Source organism: Muntiacus reevesi, chromosome 3 (genome assembly GCF_963930625.1).
Source record: "Muntiacus reevesi chromosome 3, mMunRee1.1, whole genome shotgun sequence".
Taxonomy (NCBI): domain Eukaryota; kingdom Metazoa; phylum Chordata; class Mammalia; order Artiodactyla; family Cervidae; genus Muntiacus; species Muntiacus reevesi.
The window spans coordinates 129769481-129789189 of NC_089251.1; the positions used below are offsets into that span (position 1 = coordinate 129769481).

A 19709-nucleotide genomic window follows, 5' to 3' on the forward strand; every position below is an offset into this window, starting at 1 on the left:
TGCAGGAGATTCCAGTTCGATTCCTGGATTGGGAAGTTCCCCTGGATTCCCCAGTATTCTTGGGCTTCCCTGGTGGCTCAGATAGTAAAGAATCTGCCTGCAATGTGGGGGATGTGGGTTCGATCCCTGGGTTGGGAAGATCCCCTGGAGGAGGGCATGGCAACCCACACCCACACCAACCCACACCAGTATTCTTGCCTGGAGAATCCTCATGGACAGAGGAGCCTGGCAGGCTACATATAGCCCATGGACTCGCAAAGAGTCAGACACAACTGAAACGACTTAGCATACACATTTTACACAAATATTTTAGCACAGCTCTCCTCATCATGAGGTCTCAGCGTGCAGTTCTCTCCAACCAGCTGCTTTATCTAAAGGGGTCCTACTCCCCACAAATCACTCTTATATAGCACCTTGCTTTATTTTCTTCACATCACACAGCATTGTCTGAAATGCCCTTGCTTGTGCATTTTCTTGTTTATTGCCCATCTTCCCCAGCCAGAATGTAAACTCCAAGAGGGTAGGTGCTGTGTCTCTTATTCACATCTGTATCCCCAGCACCTCTCATCCCCGCAGAGTGCCAGGCCACAAAGAGTGCAAAATAAATATTTGTTAAATGAACGAGGGGCAGGGGCTTGTGGAGGAGAACCTCTGAGGCCTCTGTGGAAACACTTCAGCTCAGTGATGTCCATTTCTTCTTTGTACTCCTCCTCCCCCTACCCACCAGCTTCCATTGGTTTCCTCCCACTCCAGGGGAAGGGGTGAGGAGATAAAAGGAGGCAAGCCCAGAGCATGCCTGGCTGACACTGCCCTAAAGTGTGGGGTAACCCCCAGCCCAACGGAGCTGTCTGAGCTTGGGGCAGAGATCTGGGAAGGGAAATCGGTCCTGGAGCCCACAGAAGTGAGTGGGGGAGGTCCAAGCAAGCCTGAACTGTCCCGAGATTGAAGTCTTGATGACCTCAGAGCTGGGAGGTTCCTATAAAATCTTGTGGTCCAGCCTCCACTCTCAGGAACCAAAGGTAATGCTCGGCCAAGACGGCAGGCCACAGAGGGCCAGCCTGAGGGAGGAGAGCCGTCGGCTCACTTGCAGACGCTGACCCATTCCGTGATGCGGCACTCCTCGCAGACCACGAAGCAGCACCAGTGGAAGCGGCAGTGACAGCGCTCACTGCGCGTCTGCCGAAGGATGTTGTGGCCGCGGCCACAGCACATGCTGCCGCAGCCGTCGGGGCCCGCACTGCTCTTGTTGCAGAGGCGGCCCACGGTGCCCGCCGAGTCCAGGCGCGGCTCCCGCTCGCAGAAGTCCGGCGACTTCTCGAAGTAGACCAGGTCGGCGGGGCTGGCGCGGCGCCGTGGCCCCGGAAGGCCCGGGGCGGGCGAGGGTGCCCCCGCGGGACCGGGCTCCAGCTGTCCGCTGTTGCGGTTGTGCGGCCGGATGAGCGTGGCGCGGTGGAAGCGGCTGCGCAGCAGCGCCCCCACCGCGCGGAACTCGGGCGTCACCTGCCAGCAAGTCTTGAGCTGGCAGCTGCCTGATGTGCCGTGGCACTTGCACTTCCGCCGCATGTTCTCCATCACCGCCTGCAGAGGGAGGCACGGGGGAGGGTGACGCCCGCGGCCGGCCCCACTGCCCTCCTCCCCACGCAGACCTTGGCCTGGGAGAATCTCAGAGGCTTTGCAAACCAACTCCCATTGAACAGAGGCAAAGGCTGAGGCCCGAAGCCGGTGGGTGGGTGGCACAGCTTCTCAACCAGGCAATCAGGACAAGAGTTCTGCCTCCTCTTCTGCTGTTCTGTCTTCCACCGCCCACCCGGTCAGACCTCAGGGGAATTCCCTCCTTCCTGCACCCCTCCTCTCCCACCGCCTTTCCCAGCAGCTGCAGGGGGCCCTTGGGGCTGGAGGCTCTTGCTTCCTGAGGGGGATCCCAGATCCTCAGGGAAATTCCCTCTTCTTCCAACCCTCAGGTGGGGACCAGGAGCAGGGGTGTGCTGGCCCCACTACCTCCCAGCCCAAAGCCTCTGGCCGCACTCCAGGCTGTGAGCAGAGACTGTGGGGAGTCTGAAAAAGCCCCTTTCTTCCTCTGGGCCCTATAGCACTTTGCAAGGAGCCTAAGGGGAGGGCCAGGGCCTGGAGAGATTCCCCTTCCCCTCCTCCCCATCATACAGGCTGGGGCTTATTCTGCCCAGCACTGAGTGCCACCATTCCTCCCAGGAAACAGCATCAACAGGAGCCAAAGGCTCAACCTGAACACAGAACCAAAGGGAACGCAAAGAGCCAGACCCCCAGGGCAACGAAAGTAGGGAGAGGCTCCTGGGCTTCCAAGGGAGCTAGTTACCATAATACAACCTACCCACTTCTTGCCCAGCCCTTAGCCTGCTCTGCTGAGTCTCCTCCCAAAGAGCCCCTTCACGTTATCCTCACCAGAGACCCTAGAGGAAAGTGGCCATATGGCCCTCCCCCTGCTCCACTCAAAAAACACAAAGCAATGATCGGGGGGGGGGGGGGGGGGCCTCAAACCTGGGCAACAGGGCCATAAGAGAGGGACCCCATTCCTCCAAGTCTTAAAAGGCTCTGCAGCTTCTATGTGCAGCCTGTGGTGTCAACACCACGTGGAAAGCAGCCCAGTGCCTCCCCAGGCCAACAGCTCCAGAACATCTGCTTCCCACAGGCAGCAGCCATTAATTAACCAGTTTAACAAGGAGGAGGAGGCACTGTTGGTATGGGCTGAGGTAGTAATGGAAGCTTGGGAAAAGAGCTGCATGAACAGGGTAGAACCGGGTGGGAGCTGGACGTGACCTGAGGGTGGATATGCCTCAGTTTACCTCACCTCTCAGTCATGATGGGAGAGCTGAATCAGCTCCAGTCTTTGTGGAAGAAGGAGGTGAACCGGCCTGGGCTGAGAAGCCAGGAGAAAGGGGAATGAGATGGAGAAAGTGCCAGCCAGAGTGACAGGAAGTCAGACACAAGGCCTGAGCAGACAGGGCGGGGCCGAGAGAAGGGACAGGGGGCTGAGTAGCCAAGAAAAGAGGGTGCTGAGCTACCACAAGGGCTAGGGAGGCATCTTCATGTAGACTACACTATAGAACAAAAGCATTCAGGGCTCAACTGCTTGGAGGTGAATCCTGCCTCTGCCACTTTCTCACTAGTTGCATCACCTTAGCCAAGCTTCTTAGTCTATTTGTGCCTCACTTTCCATATCTGAACATGAGGTGAATAATAGAACCTTCATAGGTAGGTTGTAGTGAAATACGTGAATATGCAGTAAAATGCTCCAGAACAATGCCTAACACAGAGAAAGGACTCAATAAATCGAATGTGTGCTATTACTTTCCCTTCTTTCTTTCCTCCATGTCTCCCTTCCTTTGTTTCATCCTTTCTGTCCTCTCCCTCTCCTCTTCCCCCTCCCTTCCACCCTCTCCTCTCCTTCATCCTCCTCCCCCTCTTCTCCTTCCTCTTCCTCCCTTTCCTTCTCTTCCACCCCCTCCCCCCTTCTCCTCCTCCTCCTCCTCCTCTTCTTCTTAAAGGGGGGAGCCCCATTTAAAATGAATGACCCTTTCAGGGAGTATGAATATTGGAGGTGGCAGGGGGTGCAGAGAAAGGAGGATGAAAACATAACACAGTACCACTATGGCCCCAGGGAATCTCCCTTTGCAGGAATTTCTCCTTCTGCACAGAAAGCCTGGGAGAGGAGGGGTGTCTAAGCATAGGGAAACAGAATCAAGGAACATTCGCACTAGGGAGTGTTACGGATCATCCAGTTCAACCTTCTCACTTTATAGGGGAGGAGACTGAGTGGCAGAGCTAGGCCTAGACTTGGAGGTCCTGACTGCAACCCAGAGCTCTTCCCTCTGCTCACAGCAGGAACTGGGAGGATCAGGCTGCTCAGCAGAGGGGAAGCTCTTCCAGGTCTGAGGCTGTTTTGTCCTCATAGCCCCAGGCCTAGTCTGGTTCCTGGCGCACAGTAGCTAGCCAACACACATTTGATGACCAAATTAGGAGGGGGCAATGATAAGTTGGGGCTTCCCTGGTGGCTCAGAAAGTAAAGAATCTGCTGCAGGAGACCTGGGTTGGGAAGATCCCCTGGAGGAGGGCATAGCAACCCACTCCAGTATTCCTGCCTGGAGAATCCCCATGGACAGAGGAGCCTGGAGGGCTACAGTCCATGGGGTTGCAAAGAGTCGGACAGGACTGAGAGATTAAGCACACACAACGATAAGTTGTTGAGTTAGGGGCAGTGATAAGGTCTCCAGAGGAGAGATGAGCCGGGGGAGGGGAGGGGCCCTAGGCAGAGGGGTCTGAGCCGGCCCAGCGGGGTGGGGCGCTCACCTGCCTCCCTACTCGGTTGTTGTGGAGCCTCATGCGCGCATGGATGTCTCTGTGAGGTTCCCGGGAGTCCAGAAAGTCTTTAGAGAAGCGCTCTCCAAAACCCACGTCAGGGCTGCAGCCGCCCCACTCCCAGGAGTCCTGCAGGCCGGGACTGGCAGGGGGCAGGGCAGGGTGCTCGGGAACTCCGTGGCTCAGGCCTTTGCCGCGCTGCAGCGCTTCCAGCTGCAGGCGGTGCAACTTCCGACGGAAGGCCTCCTCGTCGCCGCGCCGGGACGCGTCGCAGCCGCAGGCCCTCAGTTTGCCCAGGGCGCAGGCATTGGATACCGCGTGCACCACGCCGGCTGCCGAGATGGCGTAGGCGAAGGCACTCTCTCGGAAACCTGGGCGTAGAAATGCGGGAAACGGCCTTTGAGGGGCCCTCCTCACCCAGCCTTCTCACCGCACCGAGGGGAAGCAGGGCCCAGTGTTGGTCGGGGGAGGGATCTGGTACAAGGACATAGACTCAGAGAGGGGCAGAAATTACACCACCGGAAGTTCTGCACGCGGGATGGAATACGGGAGGTCTCCCCACAGCCCTCCTTTTTGAAGTCCTTTCCCTTCACCCTTAGCAAGCTCAAGAGTCGGATTTGTGTCTACAGCTCTCCCATTGGACAGACACTATCTAGTAAACATTTTTTTTTTTTTTGCCATCAAAGACTTACGTTATTACCTCTCATGCAATATTTGCAATTTTAAGATAAGCCTGCAGAAAGAAGGCAAATTTTAACCTAAAAGAAATAAATTACCAGTGATGGAATTCTGGGCCCCAAGGGATGGTAATGGGCAGAAGGGTAAGTAAGAGGAGACAGTGTCCTCCTAAGGTTCCCAGCCCCAAGATATCCTGACTGCAGCCATCCCTTTGGGCACATCACAGAACACCTTCTTATGGCCAGGTACCAGAGGGAGGGAAAAGTGTCAGCGGAATTTCCCCCTTCCCTGTCCACGTGACATCCCAGAAAGTCTGCTCAGAAAAGGGCATTGCCCAGCCACCCTGCCTGCGGTTTTTTCAGGTTAGCTGAAGAGATCGTCTCAAGGATGCTAGGAGTGAGCCCCCTGCTGACTCGGGGTTAAGAGTATAGTCATGTTGAACACTGAGAAGGAACAGTTAGCTAAGGGAGATGCCTTCATGAGATGCTCAGGGGTGCAAAGCTTCCCAGATGGGTGACTCTCAGGAGCCCAGGACTTGTCTACACTGCTCCTCCTTCTTGACATTCCCAGCTTGAGCCATCCTCTGGGTCTGTGGCAGGGGGAGGCCTACTTGCAGAGGAGGGTTGGGCTTCTGGACCTGCAAGCTGCATCTTATTCTGTATCTGAGAAAGGACCAGCTAAGGGCAGGTCTCTGACCAGCCTCTGAACCCGAGAGAGTGTGAGCAGTGGGAGAAACCAAGGGCAGTAACAGCTCCCACATGAGCAGGAGATTCGGCTGAGCCGTAGACACCTGTAGGGAAGCCAGAACTCAGCTAGGAGCTGATGGCTTAGGAGAGGCCAGAGATTCAGAAGAAAAAACTCCAAATCCTACTACCTCAGCATCAAGACTGAGAAGACTTGGAGGCCTCACTGACCCCAGAGAGCCAATCAGGACTGGACAGAGACCTTAACCCAGTCCCGCCCCTAATGCTCACCCTCTGCATCACAGGGCCCTGTCCCCCTCTCCCTGCCTGGCAAAAAAACAAAAACAGAAAACAAGATGTGTAAAAAAATATGAACTCTGGAGCCAGACTGCCTGGGTTTCAATCTTGGCTCTTCCACTTACTAGCTGGTAATAGCTATGTGACCTTGGCCAAGTGACTTGACCTCTCTGTGCCTCAATTTTCTCATCTGTAAAACATCTGTCTCATTGTTGTTCCAAGAACTGAGTTAAGAAATTTAAATTGCTTAGGATAATACCTTACTCCTAGTAAGGACTATGTAAACACTTGATATTATTGAGAAGTTCCTTCCTGCTGTCTGACTTCACCCACTGCTGCTGCAGTTTCAGGCTATTGCCCTTCCTTGTTTCCCCAGCCAGGCCCGGAGCTCTGCAGCTCATGGCCACTCTAGAACAAATCGCTTGGGTCACCAGAAGCCCATAAAGCAGATGGTCCCTCTTTAGCTTCTCATTCCAGCCGATGACATCTCAGGACCTTTTCTAAGAAAAACCCAGCTCTGAGGAAACAGGAAGGAACAGAGAATAGGCAGGAGCCCTCAGAGGGGGCTCTGGGAACTGGTGGGAGTTGCATAGGAGTAGACAATGCCCTGGGAGGTGGGGCCCAAGGGAAAGAAAGGCAGACTCTAGCTGAGGCACACACCCTGTATTTATCCCTTGCCTTTTATCTGTGGGACCCTGAGCACTTATTGCTTGGGGTGGAGGAGTCATCAGCCTGCTTCTAGGACAAATGGCCATATATAGACCACCAGAGGCAGCCCAGAAAGCACCCCTCCCAACACACACACACACACACACACACACACACTTACACACACTGTACCAAAGAGGGGAAATGTATGTAGCTGGGCCCAGCCCCAGTTCTCCCAGCTCCCAGGCCTGGCCACTTTCTACTGAAGGACATTTGGCTCTGAAGAAGATCTGCTGCTGAGTAAGAAACCCAGATAGCACAGTTCCTAGTCCTCTGTCTATGCATAACACCAGGAAAGAGCAAGTTGCGGCCCCAGGAGATGTGCTGGGCCAACCCAACCACCATCTTCCAGGCTGCATTACATTCAAGGGCAGGCCTAGAGGAGTCTGGAGAAATGTAGCCCACAGCCTACAAAGAACACCCCTACCTACCCTGGGCAGCTAAAGACACCATCCCATGGCCTCTGGCACCTCTCACAGCCACGCGTAGGAGTGACCAGGCAAGCCTTGTGTGGTCACCCTCTGCTGCAAGCATTCAGAGAAGGCCAGCCCATTGGGTCTGCCCCCAGCTCCCATTCTGGGCCCCAGTTTCGGTTCTGGCCCCAACTGTCTGGGGCAGACGCAGGCACAGTGCCAGCTGGCCAGCTGGAGGGGGAGAGGGGTGGGGCCTTGGCCAGCTGGGCTGCCCGGAGCACTGGGGGGTGGGGGCTCGTTAAGACGCACAATTAGCCGCCCTGCCTTTGATCTGGGACAGGGACTGCCAGCATCTAACTGGAGTCAGCTGCTGCTACAGGACGCAGCCAACGGCCAGGAAGGGGCTGGGGGAGGAGGTTTGGAGGGCAGGGAAGTGTGGAGGAGAGAGGACTCGGGAGCCAGTGGGAACTAGGAAGGCTTAGAGAAGCTTGGGACCTGCCCATTCAAGTCAAAGAGGGAGGAGAGGTGGAGAAGTCTGGTCTCCATTCCCTCCACACAAATAATCTGTGTGCAAATAATCTGTGCATGTTCATGTTCCCGGCCTGAGAGAGAGAGGGTTGCATATATGTGGGAACACTTAGGAGTGACACTGAATGTAGCGTCACGTCTTCACAACTATGGGTAGGTGCTGGTGTGTGAGAGTGCGTGTGTACATGTGTGCATGTCAGTTCCATTTTTTGGATTACTTCTCCATTGTACCAGTTCACCTCTAGGCACCAGGTAGGAGATCATGGTGGCCTTGCAGCTTGGGAGGCAGTATGCAGAAGGTTGAGTGCAATCTCTAAGAACAGCTGGCCTACACTTGAGTCCTGGCTCTGCAGCTCATGTACAAGCTGTGTGACTAATGGCAAGTTACCCAACCTCTCTAAGCTTCATTTATAAAAGGAGGATAATGATAGAACCTAGTGCATGGGGTTTGTTTGAAGATCCTACAGTACAGGTAAAGTGCTTCAGAACAGTGATCAGCACACAGCAAGTACTTAATATGTTTTGGGTAAGTTGTTCGATCCCTGGGTTGGGAAGGTCTCCTTCCGGAGAAGGGAATGGTAATGCGCTCCATTATTCTTGCCTGGGAAACCCCATGGACAGAGGAACCTGGTGGGTTATAGTCCAAGAGGTAGTTGCCAAAGAGTCGGACTCAACTTAGTGACTAAACAAACAAGAATAACAGGACTTTAGGTGATCCTGTTAGGATATGATTATGATTATGGTTAGGATAATCATTAGGATATGATTGCCTGTGCCTCAGTCTCCCCATGTGAGTACCATCACATATCCCAAGCCCACACACAAAAACAAGACTCCTTGAGGGTAAATGTAAAAGGTGGGAGACAAAGAGCCAGGGCCTTGGAGAGCAGAGGCTAGACTCTCAAATTGCTGGGTTCTCCTGGGCTGGGAGCCTGGCTTACTGCAGAGCCTCACGCCCCCTCTTTCCATCCATTCTGATTGAGTCTGGGCCTTAGGGAGGGCAGTACCCAAACTGTGCCAGTGCTCCAGGACCTGCTGCATGAATCTACTCTCTCCACCACATCTGTCCCTGTCCTCTCATCCCCTCTAACTCCAGTGCCCAAGTCCAGCTCTAAACAGCCTCTTTCTCAAATCTCCCTCTGGTCCCTGCATCCTGAGTAAGAGATGGAGTTCTTTAATCCACATAATAAAGAGCCCCTTCTAGCCAATGTTTGTCCAGCACCCACCCAAGCACCAACCGTGTGAGTCCTCAAAACTGAAAGCTGGGGATATCAGGATCCTTGGGTCACAGCTGCCTCTGAGATGGGGGTGGTCCTCTCACAGTTTATTTAGGACTCTAGTCCCCACTCTCCCTGCCTCCCAACTCCCAGGTTCCAGCAGCCCCACCTCCCTCTCCTTGGTTGGGGAAAGCCCTATTGTGTGTCCTGCTTCCCTAGCACCCATCCCAGGTGCTCAAACACCCTTCCCTCTACCTCCTACATGAGAACTCCATCCCTTCAACCAACCCATTGCAGGGAAAGTGTCAGGACAATTAGATGACAGTGACAGTACTCAGGTGGAAGACCTGGGGGACCACCTCCTGGAAGCAATCTCTGAATTTTAAACATGGCCGCATGCATGTGCATGCTAAGTCACTTCTGTCCGACTCTTTGCAACTCCATGGCCTGTAACCCACCAGGCTCCTCTGTCCATTCGGATTCTCCAGGCAAGAATACTGGAGTAGGTTGCCATGCCCTCCTCCAGGGAATCTTCCCCACCCAGGGATCAAACTGACGTCTCTTATGTCTCTTGCATTGGCAGGTGGGTTCTTTACCCACTGAGCCACGTGGGAAGCCCAAGTGCACCTTTAAAAGAACTCCACTGGCAGCCTGGGTCAGAAGAGGGGTCACCATACTGATATTCCATATGGGGAAACTGGGGTCACCTGATCTCCTCATGGACAATCTGTGACTTGAAAAGAAGGGAGACTGGGGGAAGAATCCAGTCCAGGGGCTCCTTACCGCCAAGACTGGCCCATGGGATTCAAATTTAGCTAGTCCTTGAGGTGATGGGCCAAGAAAATGGTCCCACAAGTGTGTGGAGTGAGTGAGGCAGCGCAATGGTGGCCCTGGGAGGTGAGCAGAGGGGTGGGGGGTGGACATTTCTTTCCAGAAGCCCTCTGAGGAGGCCATCCTCCGAGGAGGATGGAGAGGTAGAAATGAGGTGTTGCCAGGGGGGAGGTGGGGGCGCAGGGAGAGGCAGAAGCCGCAAAGGTAGGCCGGAGTTCTGAGGCCAAAGGCAGGAGCCCAGCCTCCCTGCAGGAGTCGAGGAGCCGCGCTGTCCCGCCCCCTCCCCGCGCTGGGCGCCGCCCCGTGCCGGCTAGCCCCGGCAAGTCTCCCCCCCTCCACACCTCACCTCCCCCTCTACCAGTCCCCCCAGCTCACCTCCCGCTTATTAAACTGCAGGTGAACCCAGGAGCGCCTGGCACAGCGCCAACCCCGCGGGGTTCCACCGCTCCGAACTCTCCCCCAAGCTGCAAAGCCCCCGTGTCCTCCACCAGCCCGAGCGGGCCTCCCCCGGTCGAAGCAGTCGGGGCGCCTGGGTTCACTCGGTCTAGAGGGGTTAGGAGGACCAGAGGGATAGAGGGGACACGGAGGCCCCGGGAAGAGGGGCGAAGAGCTAGCCTCGCCTCCCCCGAAGAGACAGAGGTGCCCGAGTCCTCAGCGAGCGGAACCCGGAGCAAACTCGGGGCCCAACGCTGGCGAGAACCGGACGTCGGGGAGCGCGGGTGACCCAGAATCCCGGAGTGGGTTCGGGCGCGCGGCAGCGGGGAGCGCCGGCCCAACCCGGCCGGGGCAGGAGAGATGCAGGGGCCTGTCACTTCGTGTCCGTGAGCCAGGCGGCAGCGGGGGCGGCCAGGGCGGGGCGCCCGGCCGGATCGGGCCGGCCGATCGGCCGGGGGTCGCGGGCATCCTCTCCCGGCAGACGGCTAGAGGGGCTCGGGGGCGGCGGGGCGGGAGCGCGGGGACGGGGTGGGTGGGGGGGTCGCCCTCTTTGAGAGGCGCGCGGCTGGGGCCGGGAGCCGTCTGCCGCGGCCCGCGGGGATTAGTTCGCGGCTGCATGCCGCCACACGCGTCGGGCTGGGCTCGGCCGGGGAGAAACAGCGCCCCGGGCGCGCGGGGGAGGGAGCGGGGAGAGCGCGCGGGGGCGGGGCAGGCGGCCAGGGGCTGGGCTGGGGGAGGCTGGGGTGGCCCCTGACTTGGGGGCTCCGGGGATGCTCGGAGGGGTCCTGGTAGACAGGGAATGCCCCTGACTCAGTTCTTTCTGAATTTAGGGTACATTAGAGTCTGACTCTCCCAAAAGCCCGTGGGCCCAAAAGCCACCCAGTACAGGGGTACCTGGCCCCCTCTCCTGTCACCTGAGAATCGTACAAGTCCCAAGGAGTCAGGTCCCCACGCTGTCCCACCCGAGTAGTTGCGCGGAAGAGAGAGAGACAGTTAGGTCCTTCCAGGAGGCAAGACCCCCATCTTTTCCCAAAGACCTGAATCAAAGCTTAAGAAACCAGGGCAGGAGGTGGGTGTGAGGGGAACTGATGAGGAAAGCGCCTGCCATCTCCAGCCCAAGCCACTCTAGGGATTGTCCGGGTGGGTCACCCAAAAGTCCAGGGAGGGGGACAGATAGTAGGTTGCAGCTTCTCCCAGCCACGAGGGGAAAAGGGATAGGCAGAACCGTAAGTGAAGCCTATTGGGCAGAAGACAGGCACACACCCAGTGCCTCTGATTCAGAGAGGGTTTGCAGGGGCAGCAAGGATGACAGGGAGGCTGGTGGTGTTCCCTGCTGGGAAAGGCTTCTGCGAAGTATAGTTTTACCTACTTAGGCTTCCCTCACCTACACTGTTGGGCAAAGGTCCCTGACCCCTCTTCGTGTGGATTCTGGATAGTTCATCACAGGCCCTCCATCCTAAATGCTATTTACTAGTTGGGTATAGGTTAAATTGAGGCAGGTGACAGATATGGTTATTTCCTGGGCCTGAGATATGCAGAGTCCATCTCAGGGCAGGATAACCCAGGAGTTCAGTTCTCAGGGATGAAACCTGCCACCTGCATCCCACACAGCCCAGCCTGGAGTCACATCTGCCCCGTTTGTCAGACTGCCCACCCCCCACCCTCCAACCATGGACTTGCCCAGAGCAGAAAGAGGCAGGAGAAGAGCAACACGGCTAAGAGATGAGCACCTGGGGAGCTTGCCAGCTTGAGGGAGTGGGTTAGGGGACGGCTGGCAGATCACCTCTGGAGTGGGGGTGCTGAATGGGGTGGGCAGGGCAAGGGTGAGGGTGAGGGGCAGCTACCTCTGCTGAAGATGGGACTCTCATAAGGGATCTTGTTTCGAGTCTCGAGACTAGAGCAGTTCCAGCGCTGATCCCGAAACTGGTGCTGGCACTCATGGATGGCGATCTGGATGCCCTGGATGGCTGAAGCAGCCACGTCAGGGTGGCGCACACACACCTCCATCTGCCGCTTGCTCAAGCCTGGCAAAGTCAGGCACACCGTGTTGGCGTTGAGCACGGGCTCCTGGGGGAGGCGGAGGCCCAGGATATCGTTGGGTGCAGACCTGCAGGCAGGTGGGGTTGGGGTGGGTGAATGTTTTGGGGGCTAGGAGTGCCCCATCTAACTATACACATTCTGTTCCAAAGGCCATAATCCATCTGTTCCAACCCCTGCTTTCCAGGGTTGAGCCCATCAGTGTACCCCCAAAGCACTCTCCTTTTCTTGACCTTCTCACCATCCTCCCCTCCAAGACAGCCCACTGGGCTGCACACCCATACTGATTAACACGTGCAAATGCGCACACATCCGGTATGCCTGCGCACACAGTATTTCATAAGTACATCCTGAGGCACTGATGCGCTCAAGTGCAGCGCTTTCCGGGAGACCACTCCCAACGGCATGCTTCAGACAGTCACATTCATGCAGGCACACTTGTGCACACATTGAAGTGGACACACAGATGCAGGAACACTTACCCACATGTACACTTCCTCAGACATAGTTATACACATACACACGGACACTCACAAGTTCACACATGTTCATCTGAACATACATTGATCCATGAGCCCTCATATCCACACATGTGCACACACAGACTGCTGTTTACAACTCAGCTTGCTGGGCTCACTTGACCACAGACAGAAAGACACGCACACACACATGCATATGCACCCTAAGGACACTTCTAGCTGCCATCTCTCATTGACTTCACCTGGGCGACCCCTTTGGACTCCCACCCTCTGCCTCTGCCTAGGGGCAATCTCCAAGGTAAAGCTTGGCAATTTGAGCTTACTCCTGGTGCGAGTTATGTACCCCCAGCATAGCAGGGACTCCACGTTGGCACTTGCTGCCCCCTAAACACACTTCCCCCTCTAGTAGCCATCACTCTTCTGGGCACTGCCCGGTCTCCTTGGCTTGCCCTTATTCTGTCACCAGTTCAACCCCCTCCTGTGAGAGTACTCTTTTCATTGGTCATCAACACTTTCCTGCGACACCGTCCCTCCCTCCTTTCAGGGTCCCCTGCCCCAGCAGGCGCGCCGAGGCCCGGGTGGCTGGGGGTCCCAGCTCTCCAGGAGGGCGGGGCATAAGGTGAGGGCTCACCTGGGCACGGAGGCAGCCAGCAGCAGTAGGAAGAAGAGGAGAGCGCAGAGCGCGGGCCGCGGCTGGGGCCGAGGTCGGAGCCGCAGCCAGGGGCAAGGGTGAGTGCTGCCCATCGCGCGCAGGCCGTGATGGGCCAGGAGTGGGGGGCTCACAGCCCGGTGGGACCGGCGAGCCAGGGGCGACGGCGCATGATCCGCGGGGGGTCGGGGCGGCTGCGACACACAGCTCCGACTCGGGTCACGGCTCCCAGAGCAGACGGTGCCCGCCTCCCTGCTCCATGGGGCAGCGCCCCCGGGCACCGCCCTCGGGGGGGGGGGGCGGCGGGCGGGCGCACCGGGCACCTCCTGGCACAGGGGTTCGGGGAATTTCCCGAGGCCCCCCTGCAACAACTCCTGGTGCCTCTTGAGTGTAAGGGGGGCCCGGAGGTGCTGTGGGCTAGGGAAGAGAGGCTGGGGTGCCGGGGAGCCCCCGAGCACAGCGCGGTGAGCCTGCGCTTCCTAGGGCTCGCGAGGCGGGCGGCGGGGTGGGGGGAGTTGTGGGGGGGCGGCGCTGTCTGTGCCCGGCCCCACCGCCCAAAAGAGTGAGTGACTGTCCCGGCTCGGGGAGCTCGGCCGCCTCCCCTTTCCTCCCCCCAACCCCCGTGTCTCAGGGCTCTACCCCACGTGACGTCACGACGAGGGGGAGGGGGGCAGAGGCGTGTACTCCTCCCCAGGCCACTGTGTCTGCTCAGCATTGGGGTGGGAGACGCGGTGCAGACCGTGCGGGGAGGGGCGGGCAGAAGAGGTGTCGGGGTCTGCGCGATCAGGCCCAGGGCGGTGCCAGTGAGCCGGCTGGCTGGTTTGTGTGGGAAGGTGTGTGTTACTGTGAGGTGTGTGCGCCGGGCTGAGCCGCAGCTGCTGGGAAGCCACCCCCCCCCCCACCTCCCCCTACCCCCTGCCGCATATACACACCTGCAGGGACTGGGAGGGGCTGGCCCTCTGTTCGCCTCCCCCACCTCAGGAGGGACTTCCCAGGCTTGGCTGCTGAGGCAGGTGTGGGGTCCTGCAGAGGGGGTTGGCAGCCTCCCCCTGCCCCCCCCCCACCCCGCCCTCATCTCGCTCTTTTTGGCTGTGCGACCTTCAACAGGTGCCTCCTGGACACCAAGCCACCCTCTGCCTCAGTGAAATGAGGTTAATGAGACCCACCTCATCTCATCAATGAGCCAGTGAAGGTAAAAGTCCTGGGACACCAGTGGATGCTTGTCTGGGAGCAGAGTATCCAGGGGTGGCATACCCTAAGAGGAGGGATTAGACAGCCTTTTAACCCTAAAAGTGTGCTTTGAGGTCATCTTATTTCATCCCCTTTTATTTCATAAGAAAATACTGAGGCTCAGAGAGGGTCATGACTTACTCAAGGTCACCCAGCAAGATAGTGGAAGAGCTGGATCAAAGCCCACTTGAACATAGCAGCAGCAGTCCCAACGGTGAGTCCTCCTTCCCCACGCCCAGCCTGTAGATACCCCAGGTCTCACCTTGGCCCTGCCTCTTGGTCCTCTGGGAGCTCCCGAACACCAGCTTCCTGGCTCAGAGCCACTCCTCTCTGGGATCCCTTTCTGTCCTCGTATCCCAGCTGAACAGTAGGTTCGCCTGGCAGGATGAGTGTACCGGATCCGGGTAAAGGGCCCGAAAGCCAGAGAGGTGGGGACAGAGGCTCCAGTTTCTGTTTCTGGTTCTAACCTATGCCCTGATTGCAAAACCTATGCCCACTGTGGCCTTGACATCCCCCTCTGTAAAATGGGCACAAGCCTCTCACTCTACACCTATGCATCCCTCCCAACCTCACTGCCCCCCTCTCTGAAGAGAGCCCCTCCTGGCTTGAGGATAAACAACCAGAGCCTCTGGGCTCAGAGACAAAAAGGGGCCCATTCCTGGAATCGCCCCCCCCCCCCCCAGGGAATCGAAAGAGAGGGGTGGGGCCTTCCCTGTCCCCAGACTGTCAGGTGGTGGGGGCGGCCTGAGCAACAGCAGGCTGACGGCATCTCCCTCCTCCTCTCCCCCATCTCTGCCGGGAGCCACCGCAGCTGTCAGGAATTAAGGGCTTGAGGCTGCTGGGGGTGGGGGTGGGGCAGTGGGGGGTGCAGTCTGGCTGGACAGCAGGGAAACAGCCGGGGGCAGGAAGCAGTCTGCGTCAGCCAGAGCCGGGTTGACCCCAGCCGCCCCCTGCCCTCCCCACTCTCCCCTACCAGGCTGCAGGAAGAGCGACAGCTTGGGTCTAAAGTTTGGGAAGGGTCTGGGGAGGGGCAGGGAAGAACCAGTCTCATCCCAGGAAGGAGGCGTGAGCCCAGGGTAGGACAGAGCACCAGCAGGGACAAGCCAGACTGGGGAGCCATACTCCCATTGGCTGCTGGGGAAACTGATCCCAAAAAGGATCAAGCAATGGGTTCATAATCCAGGCTGCCGACCTCCTTACTCCGCATCTAGCGCTCACACTAGCATTTCCCACACTTGATGCATTGTATGTTTCCCCTGGGGTAGGCCGTTGTGGGAAATTCCAATTCTGGGCTCTGTGAAGCTGAATCAGCCTTTCCAGAGGCAAGATCTGGGGGTCTGCAGTTCTATCCAACGTCTCAAGTGCTTTTCAAGAGGACCACATTTGGGAAATGCCACTGACCTGATTTAGTGACTGATTTTTTTTCCCCCTTTGGCCTTCATCAGAAGAAGACTGATCTCTTTGCTCCCCTACCCTCCACTATTCATGAAATACAGAAATGTAAGGGAGAGGGAGAAGACCCTTTCTTTGAAAACTCCAGGAAGCAAACAATCCCCAAGCCTTGCTGGCACTCAAGCATGGCACTAGCCTGCTGTCATGAGGGTCCAGGAGTGCCCCATCTGGGGTGCTTCTCCCTAGCCCCAGGAAGTGAGGACCTATGTGGGCCCATGGCCTTGGCATATGTGAAAATGAAACCCTGAAAGGGTGTCTGCTGCTGGAGCCCCAACCCCACAGGACCCATGCCATGGGCAAGCCCCTATCAGCAGCCCCCAAGCCCCGCCCTGGCCCTGCCCTGGGCTCTGGCCCTCAGCCTAGCCCCAGCCCCCGCAGCCGCTGCCTGAGACCACAATTACAGGGGCCACTGGGGGTGGGGGAGACCAGGGATGAAAGGCAGCGCCGGAGAATGGTTCCAGCTGTGGCGGCTCCTTCGGAGGTTGCGGGGAAGGGAGGGCCAGGGAGGCACCAGGGTGAGAACAGGTGGGACCCCCACCGCCCCAGCTGAGGCCAGTCCAAGCTCAGTCCTAATGCTCTGCTGGAGAAGGTTAGCTTTGTGAAGAAGGTAGCGAAGGAGCCCCAGAGTGATGAGGCAGTTCTTCGTCCTCTTGTCCAGGCCTCAGGGACCATGGCCCCCTCAGGAAGGTAAGGAAGGAAGGGGGAAGAGCCGGCAGCTCCAGTCTCTCAGACCCGTGTGTTAGGTCCGGAAGGGGAGGGAAAGAGCTTCCTGAGTCCTGGGCCTTCCTCCCGGCCTCCCCGCCCTTCTGCCTGTTTGTTCCGGCGTTCCCTGATGTGGTCACGCACACATCTGGAGGGCCTCTGTGCTCTTCCCCCATCTCCCCAGTTCCACATGTCCCCCACCACTCAGCCAGCAGGGGACCTCGATGGCTCAGACTGTGCCTGAGGCTGGGCAGCTGGGTGAGCAAGACGGGGGAGGTGGGGTGGTCATGGTGTTGAGGCATTTCTGAGCTCTGCTTCCAGCCCCCATCCCAGTCCTCAGGGCAACGATGCAGAGCCACCTCCAAGCTTAAAGAGGACCAGGATAATGGTCAAAATGGTGCTTCCGGGGCCACCACTCTCACCTTCCATGGAAGGCAGTTCCCAGACTCCTGCTGTAGTTCCCAGTCTCTACTGGTCACAGAAGATGGACGCTAACACACGAGTGCCCGTTCAGAGACTGCAAGCATTCTTGCCATGTCCTATCAGGCACTCTCATTTCATAATGGGGAGACTGAGGCTCAGAGAGGGTAACTGACTTGGCCCAGCTCGAGCTGGCAAAATGGGCCTTCCCCCCACCCCCCAACTGTGATCGTGCTACTTCCACTGAATTCCTTTTAACCTACTAGGGATGGTGTTAGTTTCTGCTACTGCCTCAGTTGTCCTCCCTAGCATCACAGAAGAGGAATCCAGCATCCCACACTCTGTATCACTGCCCCACCATCACCACCCTGCACCAGAACCTGGCAGTGGAGACAGAGACAGGCATCCCAGCCCTACATCTGGGTCAGCCTAGAGGTCTCAGACAGCCTGGATCCCTAGCGGCTTGACCCAGCTGTCCGTGGGTCTCCTTATTTCCTTTCCATCCTACCCTCTCCTACTGACAACTCTTGAGTTCCCCAGATGTCCTGCAGGTCCTATCTGTGGGCCGTGTTAATAGGGAAGCTGGGCTCTGTGCACCCTCTGGTGGCCTCTGGGAAAAGTGCAGGAGACTTTTTTTTAAACAGTAAGTGTTGTACCCAGTCAGGGAACTCTGGGAGGGAAGGCAGTTAGTTGTTCATTCGCTCAGTCTGCTCTGACTCTTTGCGACCCCATGGACTGCAGCACGCCAGGCTTCCCTGTCCTTCAACGTCTCCCGGAGCTTGCTCAAACTCATGTCCATTGAGTCAGTGATGCCATCCAACCATCTTGTCGTCCCCTTCTCCTCCTGACTTCAGCCTTTCCCAGCATCAGTGTCTTTTCCAATGAGCAGGCTTTTCGCATCAGGTGGCCAAAGTATTGGAGCTTCAGCTTCAGCAGCAGTCCTTCCAATGAATAATCAGAGTTGATTTCCTTTAGAATTAATTGGTTTGATCTCCTTGCAGTTCAAATGCAAGGAGTCTTCTCCAACATCACTGTTCAGAAGCATCCATTCTTTGGTGCCTGGAGAAGGCAGAAATGTGAATAAAAACCCTATCCTGTACAGTGCTTCATTTTTCTTCCATGGGCCCACAATGCTGGCTCCATTCTTCCGTCTTGGTAAGTTAGCCAAACCCCTTAGTTCAAGAGATTCTGAGTCTGAATTCTCCATGATACTTCCCTGAAGCCCAGGTATTTGACTTGAGGGAGCCAGGAGGAAGAAGATTGGAAAAGAAAAAGAAAAGAAAACCCAAATGTCTGTTCCTCCTTGCTGCAGCTTGATACTCCCTCTCCATATCACTCTGGGGTGCCGATGTGATATTCGCAGGCTCAACCAGGTGAGGTCACACAGGTGTGCATAAGGGGTATTGTCAGGGGAGGGCTGATGCCCTGGAAGCCACGTAAAGGGTCTGTCATACCCAGGATGAGTTCCCCTTCCCTCTCTTTCATTTGAAGAACTCTTCTCTTCTCGCTGTACCCCAGTTCCCTGTGGTTCTAGGGGGGCTACCAATGCCAGTCGTGGTGGTACATTTCCCTGGACACTAGTTTTTTTTTTTTTTCCTGCACTGTGCAGCATGTGAATTCTTAGTTCCCACTGACTGGACCCATGCCCCTTGCATTGGGAACATGGAGTCTTAACCACAAGACTGCCAGGGAAGTCCCCCCCACACACATACCCCACACCGCACTGTTATTAGTTCAAGGATAGGCAAGCGGGTCAAGTTGACCTGATCCCAGCTTCCTCAGGACTTCTGCTGGGAATTCCATTCTTTTTTGATCTTTTATGGGTCAGCGGCACTAAGAGTCTAAGAATGTAGACATAAGGCTGCCATATAGAGGAAGTCTGTCTGCAGCAGGAGAAAATAAGGACAGTATGAAAAGAGAGACAGAGACAAGTAGAAACAGTAGATCTGGGAGTCAGGGTAAGAGAGAGGTGACATCAATCATTTGGGCCCCTGAACTCAGCAGTGCCTAAATTCAGACTTACCTGGACTTTCCAGGTATTTTTGTTGTTCAGTCACAAAGTCATGTCCAACTCTTTGTGATCCCATGGACTGCAGCACTCAGGCCTCCCTGTCCCTCACTATCTCCTGGAAGTTGCCCAAGTTCATGTCCATTGAATCAGTGATGCCATCCAACAATTTCCAGGTGTGAGATCTGCTCATTAATTCCCTTTGGCCTAAGTTAGAGTTGGGTATCTTCATTTGCAGTCAAGGCCTGCCCAATGCCTGCAAAGTATCAGGTCTCTATCCCCTTTCTCACAGTAACTACCATTTATTAAATACAAACTTGACATAAATTATTGCATCAAATGTTAAGTGCTTTGCATATCTCACAGAATCCTCCCCAAAATTAAATGAGGGTGTGGATAGATTATGATGGGTGTAACAAGTTGCCCTTGTCCTACTGAGAATCCCACAGACAGAGGAACCTGGCAGGCTACAATCCATAGGGTCGCAAAGAACCGGACATGACCCAAGCGACTTAGCAAACACTCAGCACACTGAGAGGTGGAGTCTGTTTTCTCTCCCCTTGAATTTTGGCTGGTTCTGTGACTTGTGTCAACCAAGAGGGAATGACAG

The 19709-nt window shown here is 56.5% G+C and overlaps 1 protein-coding gene across 1 annotated transcript; it reads right to left on the reverse strand.

Annotated features, from left to right (window-relative positions):
* Nucleotides 1-1080: 1080 nt before the first annotated feature.
* WNT10A (Wnt family member 10A) lies at nucleotides 1081-13394 on the reverse strand. Its single transcript, XM_065927653.1, has 4 exons — nucleotides 13270-13394; nucleotides 11967-12229; nucleotides 4324-4703; nucleotides 1081-1578 (listed from the first exon to the last, which is right to left on the reverse strand). Exons 1-4 carry the CDS (start codon nucleotides 13380-13382, stop codon nucleotides 1081-1083), a joined length of 1254 nt encoding a protein of 417 aa, XP_065783725.1. The 5' UTR covers nucleotides 13383-13394.
* Nucleotides 13395-19709: the final 6315 nt, after the last annotated feature.